The 16020-nt window shown below is 53.9% G+C and overlaps 4 protein-coding genes across 4 annotated transcripts; 1 reads left to right on the forward strand and 3 right to left on the reverse strand.

Moving 5' to 3' along the window:
- Window positions 1-72: 72 nt before the first annotated feature.
- On the reverse strand, window positions 73-2465 carry J4E88_007826 (uncharacterized protein; the record flags this gene model as incomplete). The annotated part of the gene is made up of 5 exons (XM_049401441.1): window positions 73-202; window positions 253-1997; window positions 2045-2166; window positions 2217-2286; window positions 2343-2465. The coding sequence occupies 5 exons, from the start codon at window positions 2463-2465 to the stop codon at window positions 73-75; spliced, it is 2190 nt and encodes a 729-aa protein (XP_049252514.1).
- A 1332-nt stretch (window positions 2466-3797) lies between these two features.
- J4E88_007827 (uncharacterized protein) lies at window positions 3798-4386 on the reverse strand (the record flags this gene model as incomplete). The annotated part of the gene is made up of 2 exons (XM_049401442.1): window positions 3798-4232; window positions 4285-4386. 2 exons carry the CDS (start codon window positions 4384-4386, stop codon window positions 3798-3800), a joined length of 537 nt encoding a protein of 178 aa, XP_049252515.1.
- A 7488-nt stretch (window positions 4387-11874) lies between these two features.
- VMA6 (H(+)-transporting V0 sector ATPase subunit d) lies at window positions 11875-13130 on the reverse strand (the record flags this gene model as incomplete). The annotated part of the gene is made up of 4 exons (XM_049401443.1): window positions 11875-11958; window positions 12011-12903; window positions 12957-13045; window positions 13099-13130. 4 exons carry the CDS (start codon window positions 13128-13130, stop codon window positions 11875-11877), a joined length of 1098 nt encoding a protein of 365 aa, XP_049252516.1.
- Window positions 13131-13456: 326 nt separating this feature from the next.
- Window positions 13457-15907, forward strand: J4E88_007829 (uncharacterized protein; the record flags this gene model as incomplete). Its single annotated transcript, XM_049401444.1, has 1 exon — window positions 13457-15907. One exon carries the CDS (start codon window positions 13457-13459, stop codon window positions 15905-15907), a length of 2451 nt encoding a protein of 816 aa, XP_049252517.1.
- Window positions 15908-16020: the final 113 nt, after the last annotated feature.

Here is a 16020-nt window from a genome sequence, read left to right on the forward strand (position 1 = left end):
AACAACGAAGCAGACCCAACATCTCATGCAGATGCATCTCGTGAAGTCGTAACAAAGTAAGCAGGAGTCGTTTTACATCATGCCAAGGTCCTCCATGGCTTTGGCGTAGCTGTCCCAATCGGTCAAAGCACCGAGAGCACGACGCTGGTGTGCGCTGAGGAGCGTGAGACCGTAGATGTAACTTGCGTTGACCCATCCGAAGCTGTGACGTGTTAGCCATGAACTAGTAAACGGATGTGAGAAGAAACATACCCTTCGCGAGGAACACCCTTGAAGTCGCTGCCTTGATTACCGTACTCGGCCTCAACCTTGTGAGGATCAATCTTCCTTGTGACATCGTACTTCTCAACGACAACGCCGTTGAAGTCAACAAATGCCTTGGTGACCATGAAGAGCCAGCGGTAGGCCAGACGCTGGGCTTCCGCATCGTAGCCGTATCGCTGCATACCGACCCAGGCAAGCATCTGCTGCGGCGCCCAACCGAATGGATAATCCCACTGACGATTAGGGCGGTCAAGTCCAGTTTTGCCGCGCGACTTCTCTGTACCCGAAACAAGTCCTCCGAAGGCTTCCAGCTTAGGCAAAGCCTTCTCGACAAGAATGCTAGCTTGACGCGGAGTGGCGAGACCGGACCACATGGGCCAGAAAGTAGTGGCACTCTCGTAACCGGTGCGTTCTTGCTTGACAGTGTTATAGTCGAAGTACATGCCTGCCTCCTCGTCCCAGAGATACTTGTCCACATTAACGCGGCGTTTTCTAGCGCGGCGCTCCCATGTGGAAGAAGTCTCAATATGACCAGGCTTCATGTCGCCAGTGCGGAATCCCTCTGGAATTTCGAGCTTGTCGTTGAAATGGTTGCGAATGCATCGACCAATGTCGACTTCGTACTTGTAGAGCAGCGCATTGACGTCAACGACGGCGAGGTCTGCTGCGACCCTCTCCAGACGGTAGGAGGTGTCGTGTCCGGATTCACGCACAGCGCGGTCATGTAGGAAATAATCATCAAGCTCGGGCTCGTTGACCTTTCCGTTGTTGTATGCATCGACGAATTCCTTAAATGTCATACCATGCTTGTCGGCATACGGCATCAAGACGTGGTGGAAATGGCTGGCTTCCGTCTCGGGCGGCACACCTCTTCCGCCAGGTCGGTACCTGGTGAGTCCAGTGACAGGGTCTAAGCGCGGCACGCTCATCCAAACCGAGTGGTATTCCTTGATGGCAGCAAGGATACCGTTGCGCAGGAATTCTTTGGAGTCAGGCTCGTGCTTGATGCGTTCGTAGCATCGCAGAGTCATGTCGGTGAGGAAGGGTGGCTGGGATCGGCAGAGGTAGTATGTACGGTTCGCGTTGAGAATCTTGTTGTAGTGCTTGATGCAGAAGCAGAAGTGAATGACCATGGACTTGACCAGGTCGACGCGATCGTTGACGAGGAGACCAAGCGACTCCATGTAGCTGTCCCATCCGTAAAGCTCGTTGAAACGGCCACCAGGGACGACGAAAGGCAGGCCTCTCAGGTCCTTCTTCTTCGTCTCCGGATCTATCCATTCCTCCATGGCAATGGCGAGCAGGCCGGGTGCCTTGTTCAAGTCGCGCACGTAATCGTCGTTGTCGCAGTCCTTGTCGAGCCAGATGACGTCGAGACGCATTTCGGGGTGTTCACGAGCAATGCGGGTGTAGTACTCGTACTGCTCAGGCGCGCCCTGAGGAATGTATATACGCGGACGTGGGTCGTCTGTCCAGTCCTTGGGGTCGACACCGACCTTTGCAATGTTGGAGCCATCGATGCGGCGGGTGAGGCCGTCCCAGAAGGAGAACTGGATGAGGCGGCTCAGGCGGTTTACGGGGTTCTCGTTCAATCGCGATTCGTCGAGCACAATGGTCTTGCGGCCGTAGTCTTTGGCGAGTGTGAGCTCCTGGAGCAGGTTCGAGAGCATGTAGGTGCCGCGAACATCGTGCTTCTTGAAGGCATTGGAGCCGAGCGTACCAAGAGAAATGGTCTGTGTATCGTCAGCCATGCTCTCCGTGTTACTGCAGAGCATCGTACCTTGGGACCCTTGTCGTCGATCGTGATCTGGTAGTTGCCGTCGGAATCTTCGCGGTCGAGAAGCTGGCGGAGCGTCTCCTCGACGTTTATCTTGAAGCGGCGAGGCTGCAGGGAGATTTCATCTGGTCTTGTTAGCCAATGGCGCGGCGTGGGTGCGGTGGAAGGTACGTACCGTGACTGATACGACGACCGGCAATGGCGCCCTCGGCCAATGGAGCATTACGCGTGGAATTGTCTACGTTCTGCACTGAATTAGCCTCGTCATGACATTAGAAGAAGGAAGGAGCGCGGTACTTACGGCTGAGTAGGTCCGGGCTCTGGCATGCTTCTTCGAGTGACTCTCGCCATAGTAGACGTGCGGTGCAGCGTATGGGTCGAGAACAGTCGAGGTTCGGCGGGGCTTGGAAGATTGCGAGCTCATGCTACGGGGGCGGTGGGGCGACGACACCAGTCAAGGAGTGTGGTGGTAGTAGGTGTTGTGGTGATGATGTGCTATGTATGGCGTAGGTACTGGCCAGCGTTAGCTACGAGGGTGGTTGACGGCGAGGGTGGGGGTGGGGCGGCACCTTTGTATCAAGATGCTTCAGAATGTAGGGAACGGCGGGCGGGCGGTCACACGACGATATGCTGGTAGTGCTAGTCTAGGTGGCGGGTGCAGCGTAGGACTGGAGAGAAAAGATGGATATGCAACGGGCGAAGGTAGCAGTTTTGAGCGCTGCAAGGCCGGCAGGTCCGCCGATGGCAGCAGAAGGGCATAGCAGCAGGCGTCAGTGGTGGGTCTGCTATCACGATAGGCAATGACAGACCAGGCGGTGAAGCAGCTGCATCGTGCCAGACGCAGGCGGCGTGACTGCTATCAATGCGACAGCCAGGCGGCATGATGATGCTGAGCGAAGACTGCCAAAAGGCCCCGTGCTGTCTGAACCCCTGGGGTACTTCGTCCTCATCACCACCGTCGCGACTTGCACGCGCGCGCCGACCTTTGCCGCCTCATCATAGTGCCCCACCAGTACGTCATGGCACGATGTCCTCGTTCGACAATCCGCGTGTTTCGAATCTCATCTGTTGAGCTTCAATGCCTTGTGTGCGGCGCCTTTGTTTTTCTCCTGCCTAACTCCGGACGCACCTTCCTCGAGCGGCGCGCCTGCTGTGACTGGCTCGGTTGCCGGGGTCAGGCGCTGCGTGTCCGTCAGCCCGCAGGCCTTCCCCCACGGGAGCCAGCAGTCCGCACTACACCCGCAACTCCATCGTGACCTCCGAACAGAACTTACTCTCCCTCTTACTCATAGCTCGGGAGCCAGCTGAGGCTGTCGCCTAATATTACCCCATCAGGTCAGCAGATCTAGATGTCCGTCGACCTGTGCTGCATCTGCTGATGGCCGTCTCCGAATCTCATCGAACATGCGACTTTTTCCGTCTGATGTTCACTTCCGGCTCTCCAAGCTCGGCCGTCTGCACGCCGGCCGGTCTTCGGATGCCTACCAGAAGCACTGCACAAACACACAAGTTGCAAGGGAGGATAGTGTGGGGGTTGTCAAACGACTCGTCGAGTCTGTCTTCTTTTGATATATACATTATACACTACAAAGTCGTGCTTTTTCGTAGAATTTTGAGTAGTTCGGCCATTGGCATCGTGACAAAAGAGATGGTTGCGCAGTCTTGAATGGTATCCGTAAACCCCAACGCCTTCGCTAACACGCAAGCAGACAAATAAAATGCAAGACCAGCTGGTCGACGGTAATAGATGACTTTTTTAAACTTCGAGCTTCTTTGCTGCCTGCTTTCGGCTTCTCCTCATGCCTCTCCAGCTCCACTTTGATCCCTTCTCCATTTCTTGCACGGGTACGCCCAGAGTTGATGAGTCTGGTCGTGGCGTGTCGATGTTGCTGCTCCAGCTAGTTGAGGCTGTCTCGAGTGATGTGGCGTTTGAGGCGGTTCTTGACATGTCGACGCTGTAGGCGCTCTCGTATGACCTGAGCTTCGATTTTGGTCGTGATGGGAGGGGTTCTTGAAGAGCGAGGAAGCCGGAAGCGAAGCATCCACCGTACGCCTTCAACACCTCCAACGACGCGGCTCTCCTCAGGGCGATGGTCTCTCTTTGGCTTTCGACATTGCCGTCGTCTGACTCGGCAAAGTCACCGTCGTATCGGTAGTAGAGTTGGTCATCCATTTGACAAGCGCTGTCAACCTTTAACATTGTTAGCAGTGAACCAATGAACTGTTCTCGAGTCAAGACATACCTTCTTGTGTGTAGCGGTGTGTAATTGCAGGTTCTCCTCAGTGAGTTGGAGTTGGTTGAAGCAAGTGTCCCAGTTGGGTGTGCGTCCAAGGTTTTGATACATGTTGGCTGGTGGTGGGTAGAATGTTCCGATGGGTGCTTTTGATTGTATTGTAGGTCGAGGGTCTTGATGTAAGGTTGGTAGTTGCTGCTCTGTTGACTTTGAGTTTGACTGAACCAAAAGGCTAGGGCGCTCAAGTGTTATATACCGAGCGTCACTTGGTATCCTAGCCAGCAATCAGGACGGCATCCACCCCAGCATGCGCCATAGCGCCGCGCTCGCCGATTGACCCCAGGGATCGCGCCCAAAAACGTGGTACATGGCTGCGGCTCTACCGTTTCCGTCACCTCTCACGCTCAGACCAGATCAGCGTTCGTTGCTTTTAGTTGCCGTCTGCGCAGGGGCCCCATGGCAGATCCTAGTGTACTGAGCCAAGGGGCTGGCTGTTCAGCCATGCACAAACTCCACAATCTCTAGAGGCATGGCGCCTTCGTATAGTGGACCTATCGCAAGCGGCAGACGTGGCATAATTCAAGCCTCAACCCCTCTTGCTGCATTCTATCGCGTGCGCCGATCAGCCACGCTTTGGGATGCACACCAGACGCCTCAGCCGCAGCTTCGTCGCAGTCTGCTGTCAATCTTCTATACTCGCAAGCATGCAGCCCTCACGCCGGCATAGAGGCTAGAGTTGACAGCTCACCTGACGTAGATAGCGCAACGTCTCAATCTGGAGTAGGTAAGCGAGAGACTCTGTAACCAAAAGCACAGTGGGCATCTGGCCGCTGGGCACGTTCAGCATTTCGAAACAACAACAGCCTCTGGCCCAATCTCACCGCCTGCCTGTCATCGTAGGACAACGGGCCTGGGAGGACGTATGCCCCTCACCTCACGGACGCAGAGCTAACTGCATGTTTCGAGACGCCAAGGGCGGTGAGATGAGTATTTGACAGCTGTTGCAAAAAGCACCAAACTGCCTAGCGCGGCGCGCCCCATGCGCCGAACGATGGATTCGCAACCATGTCGAGATCGTGACCTGTAATGCGGAAAGCCTGTTCCTGAGAAGATGCATAGAAGTCGTGGTGCGATGCCTGATCGGGATGCGACGCAGGAACAAACTTCTGGGCCGCCCTGCGGCGGGGCCCTCCACCAATCTGCACTCGCACGCTGCCTGGCGATCATTGCCAAGCCTCACCTGATTCATGGTCACATTATCCCATCATCATCGCCAACACACGACGCGACGTGTCCGTCAAAGTATCGCAACCCTCTACCCAAGGCAATAGACAGGCAATAGACCATGTGGAATTCCATCGGTATCCAACGTTGAGTTCACCATCTTCTAATCAGGCGCCACGACTTCGGTGTCCGCGACATCCTCAGCTAGCCAGAGATGCCCCCTGCCCAGATTGACTAGCGCGCAGGACGTCTTCGCTGTGGCTGGCGCCCACCATGTCCCACCTGAGAGGCCGACAGTTGCTGTAGATACACGGCCGCTCGTCGCTCCGGAACGCGACCGAGCGAATCAGCCCTTTTGTCCTGGGCGCTGGGTCCAGTTACGCAATCTGATCTGATCTCCCCTCCCGCGAACCAGGCACCCATTTGGCTGTGTACCTCGCGTTCGGGACTAATGCAGCCTTGTGCGAGAGACAGGTATGACAGCAACGTTTATGAGACATCAACACCAACGCTCGTCTCACTTCTCTCGGGACCTTGGTAGAACAACTGTGCAAACACACGACACCTTCCCTTTCCTGAATAGACCCGCTCTGCATCATCCATCGCGCCTGCGCACTGCAACAGCGGCCCAATATCATCGTCATGATGTATTCTGCCCGATTCGCATTCGCAACACCTGGGCATGACCTCACGATGCCTCTGTGCTCTGTACCCTGCTGCCTCACATCTTGGAGTTGCCTTCTGGGGAATATGGTGCGAACACCACGGCCTCCACTATACGAAGCCTCGCCGAACCGTCAGGCATCATTTCCAAATCAGCAAACCCCAGTCCAATGACGTTCCCGCCCTTTCGCACCCCTGTCGCAATCCAGCAGGCCGGCGACCTAAACTCCTCGTATGAACGGATTATCGAGAATCCTCACAAACTCCCATGTTCAAGATCGCGATTTGCCCATGTCAGCTGACTCGACACCCCCGTCCGGATCGACCCAACTCCGCGGCCCAACTGTGGTGACTCTTCCACAGTAGATCGCCGACGAGTGGAAAGTGGATATGGCAGGATTCCACCCCCGGTTCAATACTATAATATCGCGAATCGCTATCCTGATCTGTTCGAGATGAGAATAGCAGCCCTGTGCATTTTACCCGCCCGCTTGGTCGCCGGCCAGATCCACCGGCGTAGCGCAAATCTATGTGTGACGTCGTACCTTTAGTCTACAAAGGGCAGTCGTTCGTCGCCCCTTTAGAGGGGCGCAGGTGGAGATTTGTGCGACTTCATATATGTTTCGGCTCTTCTACCGACCGCTGTCTGCTGCATGTTGTTTTCTGCCCGATGACGGGGCGTCACAGTGCAGGGTGGATCGACCGGAAGATGCCTGGTCACAAAGGAACGAAAAAGTACACAGCAGAGACGTGGCGCATGGCTACTGTAACCACCTGGACAGCCACCGCCCTATCGCAACTCGTCTCGGTGAGACTTGTTCTTTTGTCGCCCACCTTTCTTCGGCAGTCTGGATGCGGAACCTTCTTCGGACCTTTTTTCCTTCTCTCTCTCTTCCAAGGTTTCTCCTTTCAGTAATTGCCCTTTCGAGGGAGGGCCTAGATGGTCGTTAGGTCTAGATGTGATGCTTTCGATCGTGACTTCCTCATCTTCTCTCGCTGAGATCGGTGTCTTGTGCGCGCGTTTGAAATCGCGAGAGAAGGCATGGCGAGAAGGCAAAACAAGGTCAAAGTGAAGCTGGTCGTTACAATTGCAAATATGGGATCTAGAGCTGACATGGGTATAGATCTAGATTGCCTGTCGTGCCTGTCTGCCCGGGATATCCTGAGAACATCAACTCAACACGCGGGTTCTCGCTCAACCTCAAACCAGGACCATTCAGCTCTCATTTCGTTGCTATCGAGAGATGTTAGGATGGAGCCTAGATGCCTTTGCGATTTGCTTGTTACTTGCCTGCCTCGGTCATTGCCGTCATTTCAGCTTCTTTGTCAAGCAGCACGGCCGTAGACTTCAGCGACATCTGCCAGCCACCTATCTAGATGCTGTTTCACGTGCAGATGCGGGACGTGCATGTGTAAGTGCGGATGCGGGATATGGAAGTGGTGTTGCATCTCATCCAGGTCTTGCTTGTGAGAGCGGTGGAGGTGTCTCTGGTGATGGAATGGATGTTCGGTAAACTGTCGTTGTATTGATGACAAGAGATGTGTCCTATGGAAGGGAAATTTATACACTCCTTTCGGAGAGAAATAGCTCTATCGTTTCGCGGTCCTGCTGATTCTCGAGAAGTCCGCGAGGTGGCGTTATGGTGGTATTATGTGGAGTGACTCTCACGATCACGCCCGCTTATGCAGCAAGCAAGGTTGACGTTTAGCCGGAAGACAATCCTCACGCCACATGTACCAACACTGTCACACAGCGATATGATTTCGCTCACCTACGCAAGATTCCTCTAATGACGCGAGTACACGCTAACTTGATCTTCTTTATCCTCGCTTTCTTCCTTTCTTGGTGTTCCTCTTCCTCAAGCTCCATCATGTGCTTTCGCTGCATCTGCTCTCCTGCAGAAGAGAGACTTGGTTGTGGTTGTGTTTGTGGTTCACTCTTAACAGAAGCGGTAGCAGTACTGAGAACACCACGGTCGCGTTCATCTAGGTTCATACTAGACGCTCGGGTTGTAGGTGCGCTAGCATTAGGACGACCTCGTCGCCTCTTCACACTATGCGCATATCAGTGTCTGATACCACAGTACAGCCAAGAGGTATCACTCACGCAGCGTCATGACTCCAACTCTTACCTTGACTAGTATGATTCATCATATGTGGCCCCTCCATCTTCCTCGCCGTCACCAACTCAGCTCCGAAAGGCCTGCCACGAACCCAGCCCTCATTCCGCACCATCCTCCCCTTCCCCTTGTCTACCCTACCAAATCGATCTATTCTGGGATACTCGGCAGGCGCCCTGGTCATCTTCCTAGGCCGCGGCGCATACTCAGGTCCCGGCCACGTACCCGAAGATCTAGTGTACATGGAAGACGGTGAAGAGTGGTGCGTGTTGCGAGGAGAGTTTGGAATGTAAGCGAGGGAAGAGGGACCGGGGATGCATGGCGAGACTCGGCATGTTGGACTGCATGTTTGAGGTCGCAGATTGGTATCGGCGCAAGGATTGGGGAGAGGAATGGGGACCCAGTCGAGGACGCGTGGTACCGAGGGTTGGTGATCGTCGGTTGAGGAATGGTAGGTCTGTTGGTAAGGGTTATTGAGGGTAAACTTTATGCTAAGGCCACGATGATACCAGTGATCAAGGTCTGAGTGTTGTCTGCGTGGTCGTCTGTTTCATAATTATACTTGCCCTCATCGCTGACGAGAAAGGTTGACGCGGCTTTGCTTTCACATTCGCTCGATCTCGGCCTTAGCATGATCAGGTATACGGATCGGAACAAAAAATGTTAAAGACCCTGAAGCTGAACTTCCAACTGTTTCGCCTTCCGAAACATTCGCTGCGAACGACTTACCTCGCACTGTCCTCCTGCTTCCCCGTTAGAAGCCATGTGCTTCTTCTTTTCTCATCCGTAAATTCAGGGTAAAACGTTTAATTCGGGGTAAGACGATGGTCTAGGCTCTTGCACTGGCTATCTTTATTTTTGCAGGTGTCCAGAACACATGGTACTGTGCGCTTTGGCGAGCGAATGAAGTTGCCCATATTTAGGATTTTGGTGTTTTGACACCTGGCTGGACTGTGACTCGCTTGGAGCACATGTGGGAGTGAGTCGCTACCACTAAGTTCTCTTCAGCTCGTGGTTTATGTTGAGTTGTTTCCACGTTGCTGTTCAGACAAGCAACGAGAAAGGACCTGAATCTAGGTACATGGCTCGCAATGCGAAGACTGGTGCACGAAAGCTGAACATCGTGTGGTTTTTGATTCGAAGAACAATGGTACACAGATGAGGGCGATAGTGATGTGGTGAGATTATTCGGCATAGATGCGAGCGCACATATGAGCGTGACGAAGGCTACGTGAGCGAGCCGTGCAGTTTGCTAGAAGCGAAGGTGGCCTTTGAAGTTCTCAACACGCCTACCTCGCTCAACACCGGCATATTCCCGTATACTTGCGACACGGTGACTGGTGCCATTGCCTAGGCCCGGATCTTAGCTGGGCCGTTTGACGTTCGTTTTGTAAAGCGGTAACTGATGGTGGCTCAGCATTTTGGTTCGGCAGTACCAGTGCCACAGCGTCTTTCCTCACCCACCCTGATTATTTTTTCATCGGAGAAAATGTATCCGCCAAATGATGGAGGGTACTCGTCATGCCGACTTCGCTTCGAGGAATGAAAAAGGATGTTTCTGTATGCGAGAAGGGCAAACGATAGTGTCAATTCAGACTCTGCAGTTACGCACGTAGTCAACGAGATCTACAAAGACCGAAGGAATACTAACGCGAATCTAGTCACGTCTGTATTGCGCAAGCGGTGAACACGCGTTGCAGCAGTCTGAATGAGGATGAGCAAAGTGCATGCACCGTAGTGACTGCCCAGATATGATCAACCTCTTAGCGCCATGACGCACATGCACACTCGCCCTTTGTTTCCTTTTCGGTCACTTAGGGTCCACACCAACTCTAGCAGACCCTCCAACACCATTTACCCCAAAGCGAGCCGGTGTCTCTCGAACGAGCTAGCTCCGTAAGCGAACACGTCGATCGGATTACCTTGCGCGAGAGACTATGGATTTGCTTCTTACACTCTGCGAGGCTTCACGCCAGTTTACTTTTTGGGGTCACCACCACACACCGTAATTTCTCCCTGCAGTAAACTGTCGCTACACCTCCTTTGCGAAGCTCGTATCTAAACTTCGACTATGGCTGCACTTCGGCAAAGGTGATTGCGGGCCTCATTCGGTAACTGGAGTTTCGAATTGGGAAGAGGATGGCTGAGATGGACTAGGACTATCTGCTATCGTGAGACTATGCCTCATTGGACCTCCTACTGTAGATACTTCGCGGCTGCTTGCATGCTGCTTGTCGCTGTCACATGCATCGTCATTCCGCTTGTCTCGCTTCCATTTAAGTAGTGCCTTGACCGTCCTCGTGACCAACATCTGCTGGAGCATCCCCTTGAGTAGATGAATCGCCGCCATCGGTGTCCCCGATTATATCCTTCATCTGCTCCATGATGCCTCGTAGATCCCCGAACAGAGTACGCAGATATGCCTTCTGTTCGTCGTGCAGTGATTTAATTGCTGCAGAAGCGCCAACGCGTTCCTTGTGCATTTTCTCGCAAAGACGCATTGTATCGTCATAAAGTTTCTTCCGCTCTTCATAGTACTTGCACAAGGTGTCATATGCTGTCTCCAGTTGTGTGGTAGTCCAGTCAGAGTCGCGCTTGAGTGGTGTGGTCGTCGACATTGTGATATGGGTACCTAGGTAACGGAAGGATGATGACGCGACCTGGCTTGTAGTGCGACTCAATTATATGTGAGAGTTTATTTGCGACCGGGGAACAGCCTATGTACAGCGTGATTGACGAGCTTTACGCAAATACCGAGCCATCTAGACGGCAATCAATTGGTACCATGACTGACTTGACAGTGATGTTCGGGTGCTCAGCAAAACATGAGTAATATGGAGTATGACGATCTGCCTGTATAGTTCGCCTAGCACACCATAGACAGATCCACGCCGAGTATCTTTGTCATGGAGACTACTCAGTTGTCAAGGCATTTGCGTAAATTGGTCAAGCCTAGAGAGAGACACTTCGAGCCAGATCAAGGTCAGGAAAAGCTTAAATCCTGACTGCCTTAGTCTTGTACCCGAAGCTAGAGCTACTAAAAGCGTTGATTCACAAGGCTCTCAAACTCGACGTATAGTTGTTGCTTGTACGTAGGTCTCTTTTAGAGCCTTAATAGCTCGAACTGTACAACGTGGTGCAAGCCATAGGTCGGGCTTTCGCAACGACATCGAGACTGATCGCCGTCAGTCATACGTCTCCGCTGCGCATCCCTGACTGTTCGGCGTATGTGACTGAAAATGATATTTGTAAAGACGAAAACGAGAATTAGCGTAGATGTACAGCGTGGACGAAGGACACCAGCGTTCAAAGCAGCACAACGGATTCATCCTTCACTTATTCCTGCACAGTCGAATACGATGATGAGTCACAGCAGATTGACAGCCGTAGTGATAACGGGCAAAGGCGGAATTGGGACGTCGAAAGCATGGCTAGACGTGTTGACACCCGACAGGAGATGAGATAGAGACGAAGAACACACATGCAGAGATGTACAATCTAACAAAGTTGGATATACGGATCGCACCCTAACGCCACCCAAGCCATTCCATAGTTGGACCCAAACATGCTATTACTACAATGATGCGCGCACTCAGAAGACGCTGATGTAGTTACCAATGCGCTCCTTTTGGTTCTGCGCGATGCACTCGGCTATCCATGTAATGTTCCGGATTTCCTGCGTGTCATGTCAGTCGCTACGTTTTCTTCAGGATGGAATCACAACGTACCTGCTCGCGCAGTTTCACCCATGCGTACACAATGGCGTGAGTGAACTGATGAGTGAATGCAAGCTTCGAGATCTCCATTTCTTTCTGGTAAAAGAGATCCTCGAGACTCCTCGTCTCGCCACCGACACCACCGGCCATGTTGCCGACACCACCGCCACCTCCACTGAGGCCGGTCTGGTCAAAGAACATTTTGTAGTCGGCAACACTCTCAACAGCGATTCGCACACCCTCTACGTCGTCCGCTCTCGAGAGCATTGTGGTTCCCTCCGGGTATAGCTTACCGAAGCCTGGGTAAAGCTTCTTCCTGTCTGCCTTGGACAGCTCGGTACCGAACGAGTTGAGGGAGATGTTGATGCTCCTGCGGTCGGCCTCGAACTCCAAAACCTCCGACATGACATCTGCAGTCGGTGTCCCGGCAATATCTGGGCAGGAATTGATCCACTGATGGAAATCCTCTAGATAGTTCTTGTACAAGGTGTTGCGGATGATCTCGATGTTGAGTTCGTCGAGGTCCTGATGGCTGAGCGAGCCCTTGAAGTAGGGCGCGAGCGGCGTCTCAATCAGGACGGAGTTGTATAGTTCCTCAATGTTGGTCGCCACGCACAGCACCGGCATGGTCTCGAACCAGCCGAGCGGGTGACACCTTTCCAGCAACTCGCGCGTATCTCTCTCGTGCAGGGTACCCGTAATCAGCAGCGCGACATTGTCGATCATGTATCCGTACGTCAGGTATTCCATGAACTTGGAGAGCGAGCCGGTGGCGTTGGCCTGGAGATAGCGGAACTCGGCCACGAGCTTGTCGGTGGTCTTCGCGGCGAGCGCAGACGTGGACGGGTTCGGGGGCAAGTTGTTGAGGAAGTCACCGTACGCGGGCGAGAGCTGCAGCTTGACATCTGTAGCATTGTTAGAGCGGTCCCAGAGGCAGTAGCGACGGGATGCGATGTACCGTCGATGGTTTCGCACTGGGTCAAGTTGCTGTAGTTCTGGCTGGTGAGCAGTGCATTGCGGTAACCGCGCACGATGCCCTCGATGTAACTGTAGAGAGATGTCAGATATGAATGAAGCGACGCCAAACGCGTGTATCATACCCGTATTTGACGTTGTAGTAAAGGCCCTCCATGATGCTGATGCTGGCTGCTGTCGACCGTCGCAGGCAAAGAGCTCCAGCTTGGTCGTCATGCCAAGGCGTGGCCCGTGTCGCGCCTGCCTCGATGGTGCTGGGGTGTTTACGCGCTAGCCCCAATGGCCGGAGGTGCATGTACAACTTTCTTAACTCCATCGCAACTTCCCTTGCCAACGCACCCCGACAACGCAACCATCCCAACACACCTTCGCAGCTGCATCTGCCATCAGATCATTCACTGCTTACTGGCAATTGCATCGCAACTGCCTCGTACGTCCCCACTGCTGTTGCGCACCGCTCCTACTGACCGCGCTCGCAGTACCATGTCAGCTACTACACGGCGCTCAACGCGTCGTACTGCAGCGACAGCGGCCACCGAGTCCTCGCAGCCCGCCTCCAGGCAAAGCTCACAGTCGGCGTCGCCTGCGCCAGAGGCTGCCCCCAAGAAGAAGCCCGGTCGCAAGCCCAAGGCTGCCGCCGCCAAAGTCGAGTCGCAGACCGTGACAGAGTCGCAGCAGACAGTCACCAAGGGTCGCGCTACGTCACGCGCAAACGCCGCTTCCGCCGTCACCACAACAACCACCACATCATCAACAACCAAAACCGCGACGCAAGCGCCTGTTGTCGCCAAGAAGCTCACCAGAGCCGGTCGCCAGGCGCTGAAAGAGGCAGGCGTAGAGGCTTCGCCGCAGCGCAGCCTGGAACAGACGAAGCCCGTCAAGCAAGGACGCGGCACAGCCCGCCAGAAAGTCACCAGTGAGAAACGAAAGGCAGTGGCCGCAAAGCTGGCCGCGGCTAAGGCCATCGAGAGCGCCGAAGACGAGGCAGAAGCCGAGAATGAAGATGGCATGGGCGCCTTCTTCACAAAGAGTAAGCACCAACTTCCCCATAGTTACACCCCTTCAGAGGAAGAAATCGACAACGAGCTCCGCAAGGAGAAGTACGAACACCAAGAGAGGGAGATTGATCATCTCCGCGAGCGTGTCACAAACCAGGAGGCTCGCATCCAGAATCTCGTAGAGATGATGTGGCAGAAAGATCAGCAGATGTTCCTATACGAGAACGAGAACCTGCGTCTGCGCATGGAAATCACGCGACTAGAGAATATTCCACACATTAGCTACGGTACTCCGGCTAACGTCAGTTACGCAGAATTCGACAGTGAACTAGTAGCAATCAGCGAGTCATCTCCGGCACATGGTGTGTTTGTGAATGGCAACGAGGAAGCCCTTGCGCTCCTCCACAAGATCGAGAGCTCTGCCAAAGAAACCAGGCGCGTTGAGCCCTTAAGCAATGACAGCGAAACATTCTCAGACAATGACGTCGCCATGGAACCTTCACCACAACAGCCGTCCGCTAAGAGAACCTTCGAGGATGTCACAGCAACGCCCAACCGCCCCGTCGCAACACCATCCAACATTTTCAGCAGGTCATTCTCTGCTATCAAATCCCGACTTTTCTCCTCGACCCCCAAGCCCCCGCCAACCCCCGAAGTCGCATCGCCCACCGTTACGAAGCCTCTACCACCCCAGAACACAATCACCGAGACCCTCTCCCTCCCTCCTACACCTGTTGGCGAGCGCGTCAAGACGCCGAACAAGAGGCGTGCGCCCATGAACACACTGCTGAAACTACTGCTCAAGGGCGTCGACCGCAAGGACAGGCACAAGGCAGAGGAGTGGGCCAAGCAGGTCATTCCTGAATTGAAGAACGATACTGCTTTCAGCGAGAAGCGTGCGCGTCTTCAGAAGGACGTTCTGTGCAAGGAGCTGTCGAATTTCCCGTCAGCTAAGCCTTGGGAGACTGGCTTCGGCGACCCGCTTGGTGATCTGGACGATGACGATGTTGTACCAGTCTGGGCTGTCTATCTCGATATCGTGGCTGAAGAAGAAGAGCACACCGCTAAGAAGCACAAGAAGACTCACGAATTCACCACGGGCGACGACGAAGTTCCTACCATCGACGAGCAGTTCGCCGCCAGCAACGGCGCGCGTACTTCACCAAAGCTCTACAACAGCCATGGCCAGTCCGCTTCACTCCGTGACTTCCACCCTCGTCGCTCAATCGACCCATCACCCATGTTCAGCAACTCCATCTCACACAACACCGGCGGTAACATCTTTAGCGAACTACAAGGACACGACACCGCGGCACAGATCCGTGAGAACGATCGTGAGGTCCTGAAAAGCGCAACCAAGGAGAACACCCACTCCCATAATCCAGGCATGGGCTCTTTCAGCGTCCCCGATGATGATTCTGATGAAGAAGACTCTACAATGGGCAGCGAGAGCGCTGACGCTGAAGCTACTCCTATCTGGACCCAACCACCCCCACCAGCCCCCGTTCCTGCGCATGCTCCCCTGCCAGGCGGATCTACGGATGAAGCGTCTGATGTGCCCGAAGCGCCCCCAACCCCTACCCGCCAGCAGCCTGGAGATGAGGTTGAGCGCCAGCGCCAGAGACTAATGAAGCACACACCTGCTAAGCCTTCCCGTCTCCGCGAGGCAACCTACCCATCACCAAGCATTCTATCGGAAGCTGGCAACGTGTCACTTCTTGCCGCTACTCCTGCACAAATGGCAACTTCCGCATCGTCCATGTTCGACGACATGCCAGGAGCGGAGATTATCGAACTTGATGACGAATGTCAAGCTGAATTCGAAGATATCATCAACAGCCACGAGTACCAGCAGAAGTTCAATGTCGAATGGCAAGCGCCCACCCTCACCTACGAGTCAGATGAGGAGGAGCCAAGCCCTACCTCCTCATCGTAAAAAAATTGTTTATACTGCATTGTTTCGGCGTTCCTCACCTTCACACGAATCGAAATTGATCAGCCGGAATCAAATTCCTTGCCTGTGGGCATTCTTCTTTATTGTCTTGCTTT

This window comes from Alternaria novae-zelandiae (genome assembly GCF_023758075.1).
Source record: "Alternaria novae-zelandiae strain BMP 2774 chromosome Unknown scaffold_17, whole genome shotgun sequence".
In the NCBI taxonomy this organism is placed as follows: Eukaryota; Fungi; Ascomycota; class Dothideomycetes; order Pleosporales; family Pleosporaceae; genus Alternaria; species Alternaria novae-zelandiae.